The sequence below is a fragment of the Tremella mesenterica genome (genome assembly GCF_000271645.1).
Source record: "Tremella mesenterica DSM 1558 unplaced genomic scaffold TREMEscaffold_2, whole genome shotgun sequence".
Lineage (NCBI taxonomy): Eukaryota > Fungi > Basidiomycota > Tremellomycetes > Tremellales > Tremellaceae > Tremella > Tremella mesenterica.
The window spans coordinates 2718657-2739566 of NW_006711226.1; the positions used below are offsets into that span (position 1 = coordinate 2718657).

At 47.2% G+C, this 20910-nt stretch overlaps 4 protein-coding genes across 4 annotated transcripts; 3 read left to right on the forward strand and 1 right to left on the reverse strand.

Moving 5' to 3' along the window:
- Positions 1–9476: 9476 nt before the first annotated feature.
- TREMEDRAFT_27758 (uncharacterized protein) lies at positions 9477–10963 on the forward strand (the record flags this gene model as incomplete). Its single annotated transcript, XM_007002327.1, has 3 exons — positions 9477–9913; positions 9983–10381; positions 10447–10963. 3 exons carry the CDS (start codon positions 9477–9479, stop codon positions 10961–10963), a joined length of 1353 nt encoding a protein of 450 aa, XP_007002389.1.
- Positions 10964–12765: 1802 nt separating this feature from the next.
- Positions 12766–13826, forward strand: TREMEDRAFT_27865 (uncharacterized protein; the record flags this gene model as incomplete). The annotated part of the gene is made up of 4 exons (XM_007002336.1): positions 12766–12917; positions 13095–13239; positions 13440–13528; positions 13679–13826. The coding sequence occupies 4 exons, from the start codon at positions 12766–12768 to the stop codon at positions 13824–13826; spliced, it is 534 nt and encodes a 177-aa protein (XP_007002398.1).
- Positions 13827–15252: 1426 nt separating this feature from the next.
- On the forward strand, positions 15253–17383 carry TREMEDRAFT_38074 (uncharacterized protein). Its single transcript, XM_007002451.1, has 6 exons — positions 15253–15791; positions 15846–15910; positions 16265–16481; positions 16610–16702; positions 16846–16905; positions 16952–17383. The coding sequence occupies exons 1-6, from the start codon at positions 15657–15659 to the stop codon at positions 17114–17116; spliced, it is 735 nt and encodes a 244-aa protein (XP_007002513.1). The 5' UTR covers positions 15253–15656; the 3' UTR covers positions 17117–17383.
- A 542-nt stretch (positions 17384–17925) lies between these two features.
- TREMEDRAFT_27291 (uncharacterized protein) lies at positions 17926–20256 on the reverse strand (the record flags this gene model as incomplete). Its single annotated transcript, XM_007002271.1, has 8 exons — positions 17926–18002; positions 18171–18343; positions 18496–18697; positions 18883–18939; positions 18985–19078; positions 19292–19711; positions 19905–19971; positions 20162–20256. 8 exons carry the CDS (start codon positions 20254–20256, stop codon positions 17926–17928), a joined length of 1185 nt encoding a protein of 394 aa, XP_007002333.1.
- Positions 20257–20910: the final 654 nt, after the last annotated feature.

The window sequence follows — 20910 nt, forward strand, 5'->3', positions numbered from 1 at the left end:
GTTTCCCAGGTCGATACACCATTTTAAACCTAAAGTTAGAAAGCTCTTCGACCCACCTGCCCTGCCTCGGGCTTAACTGCTTCGGTTCCATCCAGTATGTCAAGTTCAAGTGGTCCGTGAGAACTGTAGTCTCTACCTGTAATAGTAAGTGCCTCCTTCTTCTAAAAGCCTCAACGATAGCTAGTAGTTCCTTCTCGCCTACCGTATAGTTTAACTGCGCCGCTTGAAACGCTCCTGACTCGATTGCTACCGGATGTTCTTGTCCTAACTCGTTTACCTGCGATATTATGAAGCCCCACCCGAAGAACGAGGCATCTGTCTGTAGTAATGTCTTCAACGAAGGATCAAAGTGAGCCAATACCGGGGTCCTACACATTCTATCCTTCAACTCTTTAAAAGCTCTTTCCTGCTCCATACCCCAGACAAACGGTACATCCTTTCTTGTGAGATCATTGATCGGTTTAGCAATCCTGGAGAAGTTGGGGACGAAGCGCCGATAATAACTAACGACTCCCATAAATCCTCTGCTCTCTCTTAGGTTCTTGGGACGGGGAAAAGACACAACAGCGTCGATGTACTCTGGATTACTAGAAACTCCCTCCCGTGAGACCACAAAACCCAAGAAGACTACCGAATCCTTTTCAAACTCGCACTTACTAGCCTTGACGAACAGATTCGACCTTCGAAGAACTTCGAACACCTTCGCCGTAGTTCCTCTCAATTCTTCCAACGTCTGACCATAGATGAGTATATCATCTATGTAGACAACCACTCCCTTCCCCAACAGTTCTCTGAAGCTTTCATTCAGAAAATGCTGGAATACAGCAGGAGCATTTCGCAGACCATCTCGAACAACAAGAGACTCGAACATACCGTACTGAGTCCTGAATGCCGTCAGGTGCTCGTGTCCTTCCTTTACCCGTAGGAGTTGATAAGCTCCAATCAGATCTAACTTGCTGAAGTACCTCGCTTTTCCTAGCTCTTCGGTTATCTGACCGATCAGAGGCAGTGGATAGGCATCGGGTATCGTTGCCTCGTTTAACTTTCGGTAGTCAATGACCATTCGCCATTGACCCTTTGCTTTCTTCGGTACCAAGAACATCGGTGATCCGTAGGGCGAATTACTGGGTCGGATTCTTCCGGCCGATATTTCGCGATCTAGGATGTCTCTCAGCGCACTTCTCTGATCTTCTCCGAGTGAGTAGAGTGGAGCAACCTTCAGGTTCGCCCCCTCCTTAAGCTCAAAGTCCAGATCATACTCCCTTGAGGGAGGTAGTTCTTCACCTCCCTTCCTCGGGTTAAACACATCAATGAACGGATGATATTGTTCAGGAACCACCTGATACAATTCCTCCTGTTCCTCCGGACTCAGTTCATCCTGGTCATCTTTGTCTCGGAGATCTATCGCGTCCGTCGGAGTTGGCAGCCCTATGGCCGCTAACTTCGCCGCACTCGGTGGGGTTGGGATGGGGAACTTCATCGAGTTGTCTCTTCCATCTAGAACAACCCCTTCCTTCCTCATCCAATCCCACCCTATCACAACATCTGCATCGCAGAGTGTTGTTACATCTAGACGAACAGATCGCACTTCGGCGCCCTTTGTCAAACTAAAACCAACTTCGACAAACTCGGTGATAGGTCCAGCGACACTAACCGAGCCATCAAACATGTGAACGGGTACGCTCACCTGATATCGTCTCCTTCCTACACCTATCTTCGCCGCTGCTCTAGGGCTTATATACGAACATGTAGCCCCAGTGTCCCAGAGCGTAGTTAGCCTAATTCCATTAATAAAGATGTCCGATTTAGGTTGATCCCTAGAAGTGGAAGAGATGAGTAGATGATTATCGACATTGCATGAACAGGGGGTACTGAGTGGTGTATTTTTGTAAGCACAATCCTCTGACTCCATCAGCTGTGTCTCTTTTATAGGTTTGGGAATGGTGGCCGAGAGAATATGGCGGACCCGCCGAGCCTCGCCTACTGCGACAGGTCCTCCTCTTTTCCCTGGTCCTCTTCCATCTCCCCATCTCCCCCAACTGCGTTCAAGTTCCTCCTCTGTCCTAGAGGTACTGCGTTCCCCCCCGATCCTCCACCACGTTCGCCGAACTTCTCCCCCCACGGCGGCAACCATCCGACCTTGACCTTCGCTGCCCTCACCGGGCAGTCCCTCAACCAATGTCCCTTCTCCCCGCACTCAGTACACTTCCCTTCCTTCCTCCTTGCCTCCCACAGATCGGGAGGTGGCCTAGGCCATTGTCGGCGAAGTTCGTCGGCATTGGACGGAATGTTCTTGACCTGCGTCGACGTAATAGTCCCTTGTACCGCAGACTGCGCCGAAGTTTGCCTCCCTTCCCCTCTTTTCTCCTCTTTTCTCTCCATCCTCTGGCCATCCACAACTAACACTTCTTTTACCCCCGTCTCCTTCTTCTTCTCCGAATCCTTCTCCACTTTCCTTCTCCACAACCTGTTGTCCATGGGAATAACAAACTCCAATAACTCCTTGACCGTCCCAAAAGATCTACCATGTCTAGCAATTTCATCTAGGAGGTGTGGTTTCAACCCTTTCTTGGCTCGGTCAACCAGGTTTCCGTCATCAGACCACTTGAGTATCGCCACATGTCGTTGAAAGGCGGAGAAGTACTCCGAAGCTGACCCAGTCTGCCTTAGATCGTTAAGCAATCGAGCTGCGGTTCCTTCTTCATCCGGGTCACCAAAGTTCGTCTTGAGATATTTAACGAATTGATCATACTCCACAAGGTAGTCAGGAAGAGGTCGTTTAGCAAGATCGGGTTGGACGGCGAGAAGAGGTGTTTCGCGTAAATGAGAGATCATGAAGAAGACTTTCTTAGTGTCGTTGGGGAAAAGATGAGAGTTCAGTTCGTAATGGATTTCACATTCCGACAGAAATGCGGTCAACTTGTTCCTCTCTCCTCTCCAGAAGTCCGGATTAGGCAGTTTTATTCCCTTCCGTGGTTCGCCAACTACGCTTGGGGTCGCCGAAGTTTGCCGTCCCATGGCGTACCTCACCCCTTCTGATATCCCTTCTGCAATACCGCCCACCGTCTCCCTTTCTCTTCTCTGCTCCCACTCCTCCCTACGCCTTCTCTCTTCCATCATGTCTTTGTTCATATTCGCCACCATCTGCATCAAGGCCAATATCACCCCTTGTGTACCTTCTTCTCTCAAGTCCGCCGTACTTCCAGTGTTTTCTGGCCGCGGGGTTTGATCCGATCCAACTGGGGATCCTATAGGTGGGAGGGCATTACCCGAAGGTGTAGGAGGATTAGAAGGTAATGGTGGAGCGAACTCATCTCCTTGAATTGATCCCCCCACACTATCCTCCACTCCAAGCTGCTGCCCCATCGCTCTGCTAAGCTCCTCCAGTGCCCTCCTCTCGTTCTCCTCCATCCTGTCTCCGTCCCTACTCATACCTCGCGTAACTCTCCTATCTGGTTCCATAGAATCTTCGTACTTCTCCGAGGTTCGCACGGGTCGTCGGTAAGAGCGATCCTTGATACTGTCACGGCCGTCGAACAACTATCTTCTGGCAGACCGACGGTCGACGAACCTCGGCTAACTTGATGCTCCTGAGTCGAAGTCTCACCCAACCGAGAGGGCGCAGACGTCGAAAGGAGTGTAACTACGGCGTACTTCGGCGTAGTTACTCTAACTGGGGTTTTGTTCTACTGATGGCGATGTATCTCGAATTGTATATAGCTATCTCTATCTGTTTTTCACTACTGACAACAATCAAGGATCGCTGAAGAACTTCAGCGATCTTCTCAGCTAATATTATCTACTCCTCCTAGACGTTCATCCAACCCTCTCGCGCTTTGACGTACTTCAACGCACTTCGTCCAACTTCCCCGAGCCCTCGGCCATCCTCCTCCTCCTTCGACTAACTCCGCCTAACATCGCCGCACTTCTGCTCCCATTGTCCCTACTTAGCCTAACTCCGTCTAACTTCGCCGTACTTCTGCTCCCATTGTCCCTACTTGGCCTAACTCCGTCTAACTTCGCCGTACTTGGTGTCAGAAGTCCTGAGTTACGTGTAGAGTAAAGAGGTTAAGGCGTGATGGGGTTTTGATGGCCAAAGGAGGGTCATTGTTGGTGGAGTAATCGAGGTGTCACGACGTAGTTCGTGACAGTTTACCCGGTAAAGCTTTAGTGAGAATATCTGCTTGTTGATCATTTGTTGGGACGTATACAAGTTCAATTTGACCGTTTGACACTTGTTCTCGAATGAAATGATGTCGATACTCAATGTGTTTCGTTCGAGTATGAACACCTGGGTCATTAGCCAGTGCTAAAGCTCCCTTGTTGTCACAATTCAGAGTAACTGTCCCCTTCAAATTAACCAATTCCTTCACAAGCCCAGATAACCATCTCGCTTCCTTCGCTGCTTCAGCCATAGCCACATACTCTGCTTCTAATGTTGACGTAGTGACTGAACCTTGTCGTTTTGACATCCAACTAATCACTGAATCACAGAGCTTGAAGATATATCCTGTGGTAGATCGCCGCGTCACTTTACATCCCGCAAAGTCAGCATCCACCCAACCTTCTAAACCTTTCCCCACTTCTCCACCAAGAACTAAACCGTACTCTCTTGTCTTGAGAAGATAGGCAACTATTCGTAAAGCAAGTTGCCACTGAGTTTCCAGGGGAGCAGCACTAAACCGTGCTAGAAAGTTTGTCGCAAAGCTGATGTCTGGCCGAGTACATGCCGATGTCCACATCAGACTTCCAATAGCGGCTTGGAAAGGGGAAAGAGGGGCGAGTTCATCAGTTTCACTGATTGCTGGTTCATCGTGATGCTGAGTGGGGAGAGGAGCTGTCATTGGACGATGTTGTGAATGACCCGGAAATCGAGAAGCGACTTTATCAATGTACGCTGGTTGAGAAAGATGGATTCTTCTTTTTGAACGATCTCGTGTAACCTTGAGACCAAGAATCTGCTTCATTTCTCCCATTTCCGTCATTACCCATTTTCTCTTCAGCTTCTCCATTACCCCATCAATCTCCTTATTTGTCTGCGCAGTTATGACCAAGTCATCCACATACGCCAGGAGTATCACCAGTCCACCAAATTTTTCTGCTGGTCGGACGTACATTCCCCAGTCTCCCTCAGTCCTTCTGAAATCCTGTTCTTCTAACGCTTTCCCGAGTTCCAACCACCATCCCCTGGCTGATTGTTTCAACCCATACAACGACTTCTTCAATCGCAGTACTGTCCCACTGCGTTGTCGTATCATGGCTTCAGGATGTTCCATGTAAATCTCCTCGTCAAGTACACCATTGAGATAAGCTCCCTCAACATCGGCTTGTCGTAGTTCCAAATCAAATGTAGCAGCAATTGTGAGAAGTAGTCGAAGACTTGTCATCCTACTCACTGGAGCATACGTTTGTTCATAATCAATTCCAGGTTGTTGAGAGAAACCTTTTGCTACGACTCTTGCCTTGTGTTTGACGATTTGACCATCAGCGTCTCTCTTGATGTTGAAGACCCATCTTGACGCTATAGCTTTACGACCTGGTGGAAGAAAAGCTTCTTCCCATGTTCCTTTTGACTCAATATTGTCAAGTTCCCAGAGCATAGCTTTCTTCCAGTCGTCTTTATCCTTGCTAGTCAAAGCTTCTCTAGCAGTCTGTGGTCCATCAGACGGTGACGAATTTGCTTCTTCCATACCCATCTCTGACGCCATAGCAGATGCTCTTGTCGTATTGCTATACCATTTCTCCACAAGGTTTGCTTGATATCGTACTTCACCAGCAATTCGAGCACTACGTCGGGTAGGAAGTACAGGTGGAGGAGGTGGTGGTGCAGGAGTAATTGTAGGAGCAGGAGGATCAGATGTTGGAAGAGGAGCTGCCGTGGGAATTGTTGGTTCTTGAGTAACTTGAACATCATTCCCTGTCTCCCTCTGTCCTTCCACACCGTTGTCATACCTCTGCTCTGTCGCTCCACTGTTCTCCCTCACACTCACTGATTCTGGTTCTTCTTCCAGAGGTTCAGTCACGACCTGAGCTGGTCGTACAGGAGGTATCATTCCTGAGGAAGGAAGTGTTGCCGGTAAAGTCATAATAGGACGTGGAGGAGGATTGGATACTGAGGCCGTGGGAGGAGTAATGGGTGTGATCGTCTTCTCTGGAGTTAAGGGGTGACCTGAAGCACTCTTAACGTCCCTGCTGAAAAGCATCTTTCCATCACTCTCCATCCTCACATACCATCCACTCTTTGCTGGATCCATTCCTACGACTCTTCCCAATTCTCCCTTGTCAATATCTAACCTTGACTTTCCTCGTACCTCTCCAGGGATCTGAACAAATACCAATTCCCCAAACATCAAAGCGTTCTTCAGATTTGGGTCTCTACCCGTATACTTCATCCACGCATTGATACCGTCTTCACCTCTGGTTGTCTTCATGAAAAGATAACAGGCGTATTTCACCGCCCAATCCCAGTAGTTGTTGTTCAAATTGGCTGACGCCAACATAGCCCCAGTCATCTCTTTGAGAGTTCTATTGAACCTTTCCACAACTCCGTTCAGCTCGGGAGTGTACCTAGGAGTAACTTGATGGATAATTCCCGTCTCGTGGTACCAAGCACCCGCTGGTCCACTGGCAAATTCCAATCCACCATCACTTCTAATAAACCGTACCTTCCCTCCCGTCTGTCTTTCCAACTTGTTGACAAAACCTTTCAGGTGAACCAATACGTTCTGCTTGTTAGGCAGAGGTATTACAGATGCTATTCTTGAATAGTCATCAATCATCGCCAAATAATGTCGATTTCCACCAATGGATGGGTCAAAAGGACCGGCCAGATCGACATGAACCGTCTCTGCATCTGCCTTCCCCCTGGGACTTTCTTTCCCCTTGGGTAACCTTGTTGCCCTGCGAGCTTGGCAAGCGTCGCATTCCTCCAGCCTGAACGTATCCTGTTCCAGCTGCTCCCTCGAATAACGTAGCAGTCCATCACCTGCTAGCTTCAGGAGTTTCTCACGACCAATATGTCCTAGTCGTTTATGTTCCTCTTCCAGAAGACTTGTTCTAGCTTCGATTTCATTTACTTGAGGTATTTCAAAGCCTTCTGGTTGAGATGGATTGTGGTGAACAATCCCCATCTGGACAAACAGGAAATTTCCCCTTCTCTCGCCCTTGATGACCAAGCCGTTTCTTGACAAAACCTTGTCATGGAGGTCGACTTTCCACCCCTTATCTATCAAGGTATACGCTGAAAGATAGTTCCTTGTGGCTGAGGGTTGATAAAATACGTCTTGAAGTTTGATTCCTCTTCCATTGTTGAGACGTAAGACAATATCACCGGTATAGGAAGCGACCATTTTACCACCGTTAGGAACTGAGAAGTGAGCAGGTGAGGTAAGTTTCTTGAGATTAGTGAACAGATGAATGTAAGGGGAGACATGGTGGGTGCATCCGCTATCGACAAGGAATTCAGGAATGGAAGAAGGTGTCGACGAATTGTCTTTGCCGATAGCTCCTATTTCAAAGTCTTCCAATCTTGCTTCCCCAGCGTGTCTTTCCCACTTCCCTTTACCCTTCACCTTTCCCTCGTCTTCATCCTCCTTCTTTGGACAATCTTTCTTCATATGTCCACCTTGCCCACAGTTCCAACACTTAGGTCCTTCCTTATCACCTTTAACCCTACTATCTTTACCACCCACACGTCCCTTCTTTCCCTTGAACCCAGGTTTTCCCTTCCCCTTTGCACCGTGCTCCAGGGAAACCTTCTGCATCGCTGCATTCACCTCTCCAACTATATCACCTTCACCCCTTGCTTCCCTTCGAGCAATCTCTCCCTGGTACATCTTCCTAACATTATCCCATGTATGAAGGTAGCCGGGTTGTTGTTGGAAGATACAAAGAGCAATGTTGAAGTCGGTAGCACGAGTGAGAGAATCAAGGAATAGTTGAACACGAGTGTTGTCTGAGAACTCACAACCGGCATGTTTGGCTTCGAAGAACAAGGAATTGAACGTGGTGAGATGTTTGACGAGATTGTCGACAGAGGAATTGGACGGGAGGAATAAGGTACGAAGCTTTCTTTCTATGGCTGAACGATGTTGAGGAGTACTTATCTTCATGTCGTTCTCCAGCCAATCCCACATCTCCTTCGCTGTAGATAGCTCTTGAATCTCCATCAAGAGTCCCCTATCCACCCTAGCTTGGATGACGCCTTGGGCCCTAAGCTCCCTCTTTCTCCATTCATCCCACCTCTTCATCTCGTCTGTCCCCAATGTCCTGGGACCGTCCATCTCATCCTCCCTGGGCGGCATAGACCCCGCCCTCATGTACCTTGCCACCGAGAAAGCACGATATGGTTCAAGGTCGGTACCTTCAATGATGCCAATGCAGCCGACGATAGTAAGGTGAAGTCGGGCTTGTGTACTCCACGCATAGTAGCCGTGGGCACTGGAAAGAATGGGAATGGTATCAAGTGTGGTTCCCGTGTATTCGCTCATATTGATGTACGTGAGCTTCGTCTTCTAGATCAAAAAATAGACTCTCAAGAAAGACTTATCGTGCGCTAGGCGAGTACTACGATGTAGTAGCCGCCACCAGGTTGGACTGGATTTCCTTCTACCGGCAAGCCCGTAGGTATGCGTCTCAAAGACGTTCCCGTTGCAGTAAACTGACAACTGTCCTTCGCTCCCTAATATCCAACCAATAACACCCTTTACCGTCTCCTATCTATTCTTATCCCGTCTAGATTTATCACCGTACTAGTACCCAGTACTAGCACTCCTAATGTCCCCTCCTATCGATAAACACAATAGTTGATAATCGATGTCGATAGTCGATAAACGATAGTCGACAGGTACGCGCGATCCCCCCTCGGCCCACCACCTATCACTGCTTCACCAGAACAGCGCGGGTACCGTTTGGGTGCCCTGACTCTCACCAGTTCCACAGTGATAGTGTGATTGACTCCTATATACAGCAACAGTGATAGAGTCCGACTGTTAATCTGTTGGTTGGTGAGACGAGAGAGGATGCATAAAAGAGAGAGAGATGTCCCGAGTTTGATCTCGCGGAGTTTCTTGGTAATCTACATACGACTCGTGGTGGCGGTACGATCAACAGTATCGTCGTGACCTCTGAACATGGGTGGGGGAGGCAGGTGGGGTCCTTTAACTTCCCTCCCCATCGACTCCATCTTCCCCATCTCCTCTCGGTCGGGCAGTAACCTACCACATATTACCCGTTTTAATGATCAACTGCAGCATCGGGGGCTGCGACAAGAATGTGCGACAGACCTCTCCTCATCTGCGCCGTCCTGATTGGTGCGAGGTATGTCAACTAACTTTCTGCACCTGGCATCAGAAAGATCCAACCGTTCATTGGTGCCCTTATATGGAACTTGGCGAGATTTTGCCCGCCAGCGCTACCCTAGCCCTTGATCAGGTATGTTCCATTTCCTCGTGGTCGGATGGTAGATTGACAATTAGATGCAAGACTGCAAAGACAAAATTGACTATCATCTCCTCATCCACATAGCTGGCTCTCTCCGACCGGGACATACATGTCACATCCCAGGTCTGGATACCTCCGGACGACTGAAACATCCTCCTCAAGGTGGAAGAAATGCTCACATACCTCTGGTATTCGACGATGATGTCAAGTGGATGGCGAGGGTAAGGATGGAAACGGGCCAATATCCTCACCGTCAAGTCAATCATATCAATTTGCTAAGCGAAGCCGCTACGGTCGAGGCTTTGTCCACAGGAGGGGTATTGGTCCCTTGTGTCAAATATCGACCGTCTTCCACCATAGGTAGGTATTCAATCATACATTGCCTATTTGACATTGACTACAAAGATCCGAGTACGTCCTTGTTTTACATCACAACTTTCGAAGAGGGCAGGGAAAAACGAGCTACAATCCGGTTCGACCTCTGTGACCCGGAACGAGAACCGCGACCAGAATTTGGTATCTCTCGTCATCGACTCATCAGAGCTCTGACGGATTGGTACATTTCACTGGAGAAAGTATCTTTCGACAAGGTAGGAAGCCTTCACTATAATTCTACCGGTGGTATCGTCGTCGGACCTGAAATAACGCGTCATCAACTATTACCAGACAGCCCATTCTTCCTGGGACCTTTCGATACCGTCAAACAACGTTACCTGGCCCTCATCGATAAGATTCTGGAATACATCGAGCAGGATACTTGGTGTACTCCTGAGAAAGTAGTGCAGGAATACCTAATACATCTCGAGGCCAGAGAGCTGGTCGAAGCATGTGAAGAAATGGACGAAGATGGTCCTTACTATGTAGTACATGGAGAACCGAAGGGAGATCATTTGTTGTTTGATGGCAATTGGAACGTGACATCAGCTATCGACTGGGAATGGTATGTCCATCTTCTCTTGCTCATTACGCTCACATAAACGATCACGAGCCACAACTCACGTTCAGGTCTTACCTCTCGAATAAGTACGAGGCTTTTGGTGCTCCTAGTTTATTCTGGAACCATGATTTCCGACGCGATGGTCTTAACGATCCATCAGCATCGGAACGAGAATATGCTCAGGAGTTCGTCAAACGAGGAAGGGAAGATCTGGCGGATTGCGTATTGAGACGAAGTCGGAAATATCAACGTTTAACTGATCTTCTTCGTGAAGGCATCAATTTCGTGCAATGTGTCAACGCAATGAAACGGGCATTTCTCGATCAATCGGATACGTACGCAGATAAGCAGCCACAGACGATGGAGGAATGGGTGATGGAACAAAAAGCGAGAAGGAAAGACGACGAGAAGTTACGGAGGTTGTTGGAGTTGGAGATGATGTGGAGAGAGGGAGATGAGAAGAGAAGGATATTTGTGGAAGGGAAGAGGGCGGCGGCGGGCATTGCATGGGTCAGGCGATCTCATCTTATGGAAGGGACTGTGGAAGAGACGATGGATAGGGTCAGATTACATGTTGGAAGATGAACTTGGTATCGTCACGAAATTCATCCAGGATACGTGAGCCCTCCAGCGTACCCTCCATACTCATCGCACTCATGTTCGATTGTCAAGTATTCTACTTGTGGCTCGCCTCTACCGCGTGTTCTAAGATGAGATGATCATCTACGGGTTAGCATGCGACGAAACAACCACAGTTGACGGACAGGTTGTAATAGATCATCATGAAGAAAAAAGAACGTACGAAGATCACAAAAGACTTCATCTCCCGGAGCGTCGCGTTCACAACAAGGCTTGAGGCTACTTCCGTACGTCTTGATGGCAGCGCAATGCTCTCCATTTCCGGAGACCTTCCAAAAGAATCTTATCATATTAGCACTGTACTATTTCACCTTTCATCATCGCCGAATTATCTACGTGTTTGTAGAGGATTTCGGGCCGCTATGCTGAGAAGGAAGAGTCGGTAGGTACGGACAAAGGCCAATGAGGGAGAATTATGCGGAGGAGGGGCAAAGAATGAGTAACAATCTCACTTAGCAAGGTTCTGTCCATTCTCTACCCTGATCTTCACTGTCTCTTCCATAACATCAATGATCTCGGACCACTTCGAGGTGCATGTGGAACACGGCGAGTTGGTAAATTCGAGGTACTTTCCGTTGCTCATGAGTTCAGCCATACTGATTGGATTACGGTTGTTAGTCAAAGCAGTGAGGTTGGGTTGAATGACATAACAACGATGACAATGTCGTTTTATACCCTCATGAGGAGATCGTTGATATTTGGTGGGACCCTTCCTGGTGGAGGGCGCAGTCGAAGAAGCAACCCCATTCCTCTGTTGACGGATTGTGTTGATGAATCTCGATGCTGATCTGTTTGCTCACTTTGATGAGAAGCGCTTACGTCGCTAACCTCGAAGCACTGGACTATGATGTCCGAAGAACATTGGGGTGGTGGCCAAGAACAGTCTGCCTTCCTGTCATCGGAGGATCAAGGCGGAAGTGGGGAAACAAGTACTGTAGGTTCTGGGCCAAGAAAATGGTGAGCTTTTACCCACTTACTGCTCTACCGCCTACTCAGCTAAGAACAGGACTCTGATAATTTTCTACCACTGAGTCGTCTCTTGATAAACTTCAATATCGATGTCATCGCTTTCCGTTCAGCACCCGGTTTCAATCCTACAGTATGGGATCCACCTTCGATCTTCGCGAACCTTCGTATCGTTCAACATCAATGTTATATTACACACACACACACACAAACCTTCAGACCGGCACCGGCCAGACACGTGTTACAAGCGACCTGCTCAGAAGAAGACTGCGGAATTCACGTATGACTCTCCCACGATACGACTGCCTCACCCTCAGACCCCCTTCTTCAACCCCGAAACCCGTCGCACCACAACTCCTTTCATTCACCCCCTTTTAACCCTTCATGCAGGTCAAAGGATGTGGAAAAAGAAAATGACAATGAGATGGTGGAGGTTTAGTCGGGGGTTGAGATCTCACCTGTACTTCTCTTCTCCGTCGAAGATCTTTGTTTATTCTCTAATCGTACTAGGAACGCCCATTAGTCTTCTTCGATTCAATCTTCCCTGGAAACACTGGACGTTCAAACCCTTCATACACTAGATCGGTATCCATTTCTACGATATCAAGAAATCGACAGCAGGGAGGGCAACAACGCTAGACGTATTTAGCCGATTTGTTTGGTAGAAAGATTGCAAGATCAACTGGTTTGATCGTCCACTTGACCGGTTATAGTACACGGAGGAGATTTTAGAGATCTCTAGAGACGAAGTGGACGTTGGGAAGATATAATATTGTTGGAAAATGGCTGGATCTAACCAAATCAAGCCCCCTCGACGAAAAAGAACATGGCCCTCCACATTCCTTCTCCTCATCCTTCTCTCTCGACGAGCGGGGGCGCAATACATCCCACCTTATTCTCATAATTTGAAAGAACGGTTAGAGCTGGCTCGACCGTTAGATGATGATGCTGCGAAGTTCGGAGGGATCAGAAGACCACAGAAGAGGGATGGTGATGTGAGTGAAAACCTTTCTCAAATCTTAATAACCAACATCATAACAGAGAGAAGATACACTAGTCGATCGACTCTCTGAATATAGAATACAGGGAAAGAGGTTGTAAAATTGAAGAGTATAAATGCTCATACACAGTCTCAAACTTCCAACAATCCTAATTTATGGTTGATCTCACATGACGATTTTTGTCTCTACGGACCTACAGATCCGTTCAATTATATCTGGAACACGGGCACGAATGTGGTTTCGTGGTGTAGCAAGGTGAGTCGTCAGAATGCTCTTTCCCAATACACTTGTATTCGAAGCACCTACTATCTACATCAAATTCATGAGATGAGGTGTCATGGGACCGTAGAGGGTTTTGGTGTGTATAGTGAACAAGAAATTGGTATAGGTGGAGACTGGAGGTAATGGAGTGAAAGATAATGATGGAGAAAGGATTGATAAAAGCTGATCCGAAGGCTGGTCACGGAACGAGGTTGATACCTGACGGTACGCTACATGGAGTGACTTACGTCAAAGCTCAGAGCTGGATGCAGGTATCTGGAACGTGAGTCTTCACATCACATAACACACACACCGCCCTTCCTCCTTCAAAGACGGCTTGGATGCTGGACAGATCTCAGTTGAAGTTGTGGGGCCGAAGATAGGGGATACATCTCTGATTGAGCACGACAAGATGTTCTTGGCTGACAATCAGTGGAGATTTCACTAAAATCAACATCGCTCCTGGTGATGCGGGAGGACAATTCGACCCGGGCAAAGCTCCTGCTGGCGCCAATGTTTACACTTCAAACGATAATCAAGCCGCGTCTTCTTGGGTTGTGAGTCATGGTTTCCTCTCGTGAAAAGTCTTCTCCCTGTTGGGTTACTTTGTCATGCTCATGCTCACGGTTTTTACCGCCTTTCCTGATTAGTCTGGAGACCAAGGCAATCAAATAGAATATAGTGATGGGTATGGTGAGGAGAAATACCTCTGGTGGACTGAACGGATTGGGGGTGGAAAAGAATAATGCTCACTTCAGACCCTCATTTCAGATTCAATCTTCTGTCTTCGAGTATGCACCAACCCTGCTTTCTGCCCAAACACTTACGACCAAATGGGTTGTTATTTCCTCCTTGGTAACTCTGTCGGATCTGATGGTCAATGGCAAGATTGTTCATCTGACGATGGTGATCCACCCGGTGTCGTAAACGGAGTCACATACACTCAAGGCCAAGATCCAACTCCTTCTCCCACAGCGCCGGCGTTGTCAGGATGTTCGAATGGTGGAAGTGTAGCAAATGGACAAACACCACCACCTTTATATAATTGGGATGGAAGTGGTACTGCTGTTCCTGCTGGACCTACTCCACCACCATCATCAGGAAACGGTAATGGAGATGGATCATCCGGAACGTCAAGTTCTAGTGATGGTGGGGATAACGGGAATAATGGTAATGGAGGAGGGTCATCCGGATCACAACCTTCTACAACTTGGGTTGAAAGTACAATTTGTACTTGTTCTTCCTCTTCTTCTTCCTCAGGTGGAACGGCTCAAGTAGGTGTCACTCAAAAATCAGGAGCGACTTCAAGTTCAGCACCAGTAGGAGATCTTACTTTGAATAAAAGGATATTTAACAAACGACAAGATAGTGAATGTTGTTCAACTACTTGGGTGGTATCTACCATTACACCTTCAAGTACGAACTCTGGAAATGCGGCAGGAGGACATACTAGTCAACAAGGTATAATACCCAGTTTGAGTGTTAGTAAAGGTGGAAGTTTAGCTCTTGCTTCTACTACAAGTGGATCAAGAGTGAGTGGAAGTGTATCTGCGAAAATATCAGGTAATGCGAGTTTGGGTTTGACAAGTGGGAATGGTACGAATTCTACTGGTGGTAATGAGACGAGTTGGGGGGAAAGGATAGAAACTCCTTTTGGAAGAAGAAGGACGTTGATGGGTTTGGTGGTTGGTTTAGTCGGGGTGATAGGGATGGGTGGATGGGCTTTGATATGAATTTAACCTGTGGGATTCAGTATCTAACAATAATACGTTGTCTCAGGCATCGACTATCTGATAGTCGGTGATTGAAACGTCTGATATGGTTGTAATCGAGTTGTTCTGCATTGCCTGTTGCCTGTCGTGATCGCTGGCCACGCTGGTTCAAGGGGAAAGAAATCAGTCACGAAATGTGCCACATTCTTCGGGAATAACGGCGATAAGAATTGGATTGGGGGAGAGTGTTGTTTGATGCGCGTCAGGCGGCGGTGCTCACACACTGTGCTCTTTCACCCTATACAACTTACTCACCTAACTACTACCACACCTCCCTTTTCTCCCTTCTCATCGTCATACCTTCTTCTCTCCATTCTCAGTATATCATTTCCAATCCTCCGACTTATCTCCCGAATCGCTGGGAAAGAGAAAGAAAGAAGAATAAACGGTATCACCATTGAACCGCCTTGACCTTCTCCGCCCCCGCCACTCCTTTCATCCTTCCTACCCAACCACTCTACCATCCCACACTCTCCACTACCACCCTTATCCTCTCTCTTTATTTGTGTCTAGACGACCCATCCCTCACACCTTCGTCCTCGTTCTGTCTCAAGGCGTACATTTTGATAACCCACCTGACCCTATTCTTCGACTCATTTCATCCCACCCCTACTCGATATCGAAGACCGGACAATAATCATGATTCTCGCCATTTGGTTAGGTCTCGGTTTCACTCTACTCCATGTTCAAGCACAAGGCGATTTATCAACCGATAATAACGTCACCAATATCGAAGGGACTTGGAGTAGTAATGCCGCCGTTTCAACAGGAGGAGTGAGTGTCGTCATTTTGTATCTGTTCGAAGGCACGAGCTGACGGTGTGAAAAGGACTTTTGTCTTCCTGCGGAAATGAAATTCACTTATCCTACAAATACCGGATTGTCTTATTCTTTGTGAGTCATGTCTCTACCCCGTAATTATGTTTCTTCTGCTGGCATGTGTATGATAGGCTTCGAGGGAATACAAAAGGATGGAAGGAGGAGAAAACGACAAGTGGTGGAAGGTGGAACAGCTAGATGTTTCACCTGAATCAGTGTAGAGTCCATCGTCGTTCAATCAACCATGGCTAGGCTGTTCAATGTGGAGTGAATCACATTTACAAAGATCGATCGGGAACAAGGCCAACGTGAAGACTCAGGGTGTGACATTGGAAATGTCGAAGGGCAGAGATAGCGTTTCCGATGGAGTTTTCACGGTCGATAAGAGGAGATCTATGATGAGAAAATGACACAGGAACTGACGCAAAGCACCGAGTCCGGATTCTTCGAGGAAGCTCAATATCGTTATACAGCAAACGCCTCGAACCCATCATGTATCCAAGCTTACATCTTATGGCAACATGGGACATATACGCTGAATGATAATGGGTCCATTTCACTTTTCCCATTCGGATCAGATGGTAGGATTCAAGTACAGGATCCTTGTGCGGCTACGACGAATATCATTACTTATTATGATCAGCAGGTGAGTTTTGAAAAGTTACTGCTTCTGTATATCACTTGTTTCCACATTTATTTTCGATACGATTTTGGCAGAACCGGGGTTGGGAAATGTGGTGGAAGTTATGGTAGAGTATGTAACTAACAGCTCAGACCTGGTTTTCAGATTGGGGAATCACCATCGATCAACAAACTGCCAATTATGTACTTAGACTGAACCGATTTGACGGTGCCAAATTACCCCCTGTACGTTGATCTTTTCCCCTCCCATTTTATCTGTTTTGTCCTCTTCTGCCCTCTTTCCCTCGTGTCGACGAACACCATCATACTCTTTATTGCGAGCGGCTATTTCGATCAAGACATATTGGGAATCAGAGCTCACATTACAGATGTATCTAACAGCTCGACCACCCAATATGGCTCCCACCCAAGTCTTGACAGGCGTCAATGTAAGTTTCCTCTTCCTTCTCACCCTACTTGAACTTATCGATGCAGGCCAGTGGACAAACCGTTCAAACTCGAAAACGGTCAACTATACCCGTGGAGCAATTGAAACGCTCCTTTGCACCAGAAAGAAGAATAGGGACCGACATGATGTTCGTCGGTCTGGTCGGTCCTCTGATCTTGGCCTTGGGGGCTTTCGGTTTGCGATTGTTGTAATTCGTATCGAATCAAATCAAATCATCAAGTTGTTGTTTAGAATGCGTCCAGAAGTGAGATTGGAGCAAAGGAGGGATGGAAGGGGAAGTGAGAGGGGACGGAGTAGCATCAAGTCATTTGGAGATGACTCATCATGATACACCTTATTGAAGGGAAGAGACGTTTTAGCGATTCAAGTTTGGACATTGTCGCCTTATACCCACGTCTTTTCCCCCTCACTTCTACTTTCACTGCATGCATCTTACGACATGACATATAGTTGAGTTTTGCTTTTTCTCGAGGTTGGTTTCATGGACCGGCTCTACCCTTTGTAATCGCTGATCTTCTCACTTGTTTTCATGTCTTCTAGACAGCAGGCGGCAATCACTCGAGTGGGTCATGGGTGTACTGACGAGATTGAAGAATCTCATGGAGCGGGGTGGGAGGATCGTAGAATGACGATTGTAAAAACTGTATGCGAGTTGTTATCTCTCTATCACTATATCTTCTCTTTCCCGTCTTCTCTTCACTGGTTGTATTCGGGCCCTTGTGCTGGTATTGCTCATAGTGTTTCCCCCCCTTTCATTGATAGCCTTACCAATCCGCCATCAGGGTAGCTCAAGACCAACTGACACCATGTAACTTATGGGCTGCTTGGCTACTTTCATCCCCTGCCACACACACGGTCAGTCATCACATCCCATCATCAGAATATCAAACTTCAGAACATGATTCTTGAAGATATATGAACAAGTCGCCAATGATTTGGTATGATTTATATGTATAAATCGTAAGTATGCATCTGAACAAGTTTACTTAGATAGAACAAATTAACAAACCGATGCAACATCAATACTGTTCTCTCCTTCTTGACGTTCCGCCACCCCTTTTTCAGTGACTACGCAACCTATCATCAGCAATTCATCCATTGATCACTCATCCTTTAAAACTACTTCACTCATGTGTGACCACTCAGATTTACTCGTAGTGGATCTAAGAGCGACCACAAGGAATTTAGAGTTTTGTCTAAAGTCGGAAAGTAGAAAAGGGAAAATGTCAAATGTGATAAACTCACTAATCAATTCAGCTGGGGTCACATCGAAACTTGGATTATAAACCCCATTCCAAGGTTTAGCGTCTTCCCCTACTCCTTCTGGTGTTATCCTGACGACTGATAATTGGCCCGTAGAAATATCACGTCCTCTGACTTGTGTTGCCTCGATCGGAGGTCTTTGTTCAATATGTATCCTACGTGTCAGTCAATCTACCGGAAAATCACCCCCAGCTCATAGATCTTCACTAATAGATACGAACTTCACGGCGCAAGACGCATACATGATGCAGGAGGGAAGGACACACAGCAAAGGGGATTGTGTGAGGAGGTAGAAAAAACGACCCACTCATTACCATTTTCCAGAGATCTATCGACGGTGGTGACAGGAGCTACCACCATAAAAGGAACTTTATGTCTTTGAGCAAGAACAGCAGCTTGATACGTTCCTATTTTATTGGCCGTATCGCCATTAGCGACTATTCGATCTGCCCCAACGACCACTCCGTCGATATCGTGTAATTGCATCAGAGAGCCTATCATGGTGTCGCCTGAGTATGAGCTCTACTCTTCATTTCTCATCCTTCCCTGTATATCCCCTCCTTTCTGTCGCAATATGATGAGTTGGTCATGACCTTGTCAGGATATGATGACCGGTATGACTGATCCGAAGAGAGTGAGGTAGAATGTAGATGTGTATATCTGAGCAGGAGTGTAAGTGTCAAGTGCCACTCACATATCATGCAAGCAGGAATCTTCAATGTGGTCAATTCCAGCGATGTCAACCTTGAACCTATATCATCAGCAGCTTTCTGAAGAGAGGACTTTTGAAGCTAACCTTGGTGATAAGGCGTCGTCTGGGCGTAATAAGCAGTATCAAGTTGACCGGCTTGGAACAATGCAGTGATAACTCCAAGTGCTGTACCGTACCCCTATACATCAGCTTTGTCTCTTCTCCACGACTCATGAGTCATTCAAGTCATAAGGAATTAAAGCATCTGTCTTCCTCCTGACGGACAGACTCACCCAACTCCTGTCCTCAGCGTGCGTACATCATTGAGCCGCCAAGGGCTGTGTCGAGATGGTCATGAAGCGCAAGAAATGGACAGAACAAAAAGTGTAGAGTCAAGGAGAAGGAAACCCACCGAAGTAGCCAAACTACCCGTATTGCACACGGTCAAAATCTTGAGCTTCTTCTTTCCCTCACGCCTATTCATCCAGAACCACATCGCCCCATTTCTCGACATATCCAGGTTCCTGACGAGATCTTCATCATGTACCGCCATACAAACCTTCTTGACCTTTTCCACAATCTTCTGAACGGCTTTATCAGGTTCGGAGGATTCGGTAGACTTCGAGTGAGTATGTCGTAGGACAGCTCGAATACGATTCATAGCCTCTGACAGATTGACAGCTGTAGGTCGGGAAGATTGTAGGTGGTCTAAGATGGGTAAAAGGTGCTGAGCGACGTTATCCGGCGTGGTGAAGGGAGGAAGGGTGGGAGAAGAGAGATACGAGTGGAGAGAAAGAGCAGCTAGGGATGCTATAGCTGGTGCACCGCGAATCTGGGGTCAGTTGGGAGACACACACGCTGCTTCTGACGGAAAGTGAGGACACGTGCGTGGTAGCTTGAAAGGTGGAATGGATGCGTGAGTGGGTGAAGAGGGATGATTTATATAATAAAAGAACTCGGGGGGATCTTGGTTTCATACGATAGCTTCACATGGGGAAAGTATGGCAAGATATAGTCGGACTCACTTTCATACTCTTTATGGCATCGTACGCTTCGTCAGGAGAATTGATAGGCAGCCATTGTACTTGATGGCTGATGGTCAGCCAGGAGGTCAAGAAGAGCTCTGCCCCAGTATCGTATAGCTGAACACTACTTCAATTATCGATGCAGAGAGAGCAGTCAAGTATGTCACATAGTGAGAGAAGACAGCTGCACGGTAGGAGAAGGAAGTATGATCCAAGAGGTATTCAGTAGCGGAGGAGAAGAAGGAAGCTTCACTCACGGTAACAACAGCTGATCCACTATCTCAATCTTTCCCTCTACTACCCTTATACTCGTCATCATCTCTGGAAGGTCATCCTTACCCATCGTCGCCATCGTGTTCTTGCGTTTTATGACTATTTCATACAAACTTTTCCTTTCCACAAAGTCAGCGGAGGATGTGATCGAGATCTATGATGTGGCATTGACCACGTGTACCGGAAGCAAATCCTTATCACATTTTTCCCCACTCGACTCTTCCCCCCTCCCCACTCTCACAACATTTACACCACACACGTCCTCTATCAAAGTCCCCTACAAACACTATGGTAGCCCTTCGTCAGCGTACGTCCCGACCATCCTACGCAGAGCTCAATCGAGTTTCTTTGGGAATCTCCGACGAGTCTATCGACGGCTCTCCTTCCGCTCATCCCAAACCTCTCCGTGATGATCCAGAATCATCTCCAGATACAGACAACACCAGCGAGTTCAATCCTGAACAAGAACAAGAACGTCGACATACTGGTCGTTCTTCTCCACATGCTACAAACCCACCATCTGCTTCTGACTCTTCTGAAGAGATGGACGATGCCTCAAGTGAAGATGACTCGAAAGAAGAAGAAGAAATAACCGACGATGAGACATTAATCGAGATCAAACCTGAACAACCTATTCGTCCTAAACCAAATTTACCAAGAACGACATCAGCACGTCTTGACGGTACATCTGAAATCGCTCGTTTACCAGCTATATACAGAGATTTATTACAAG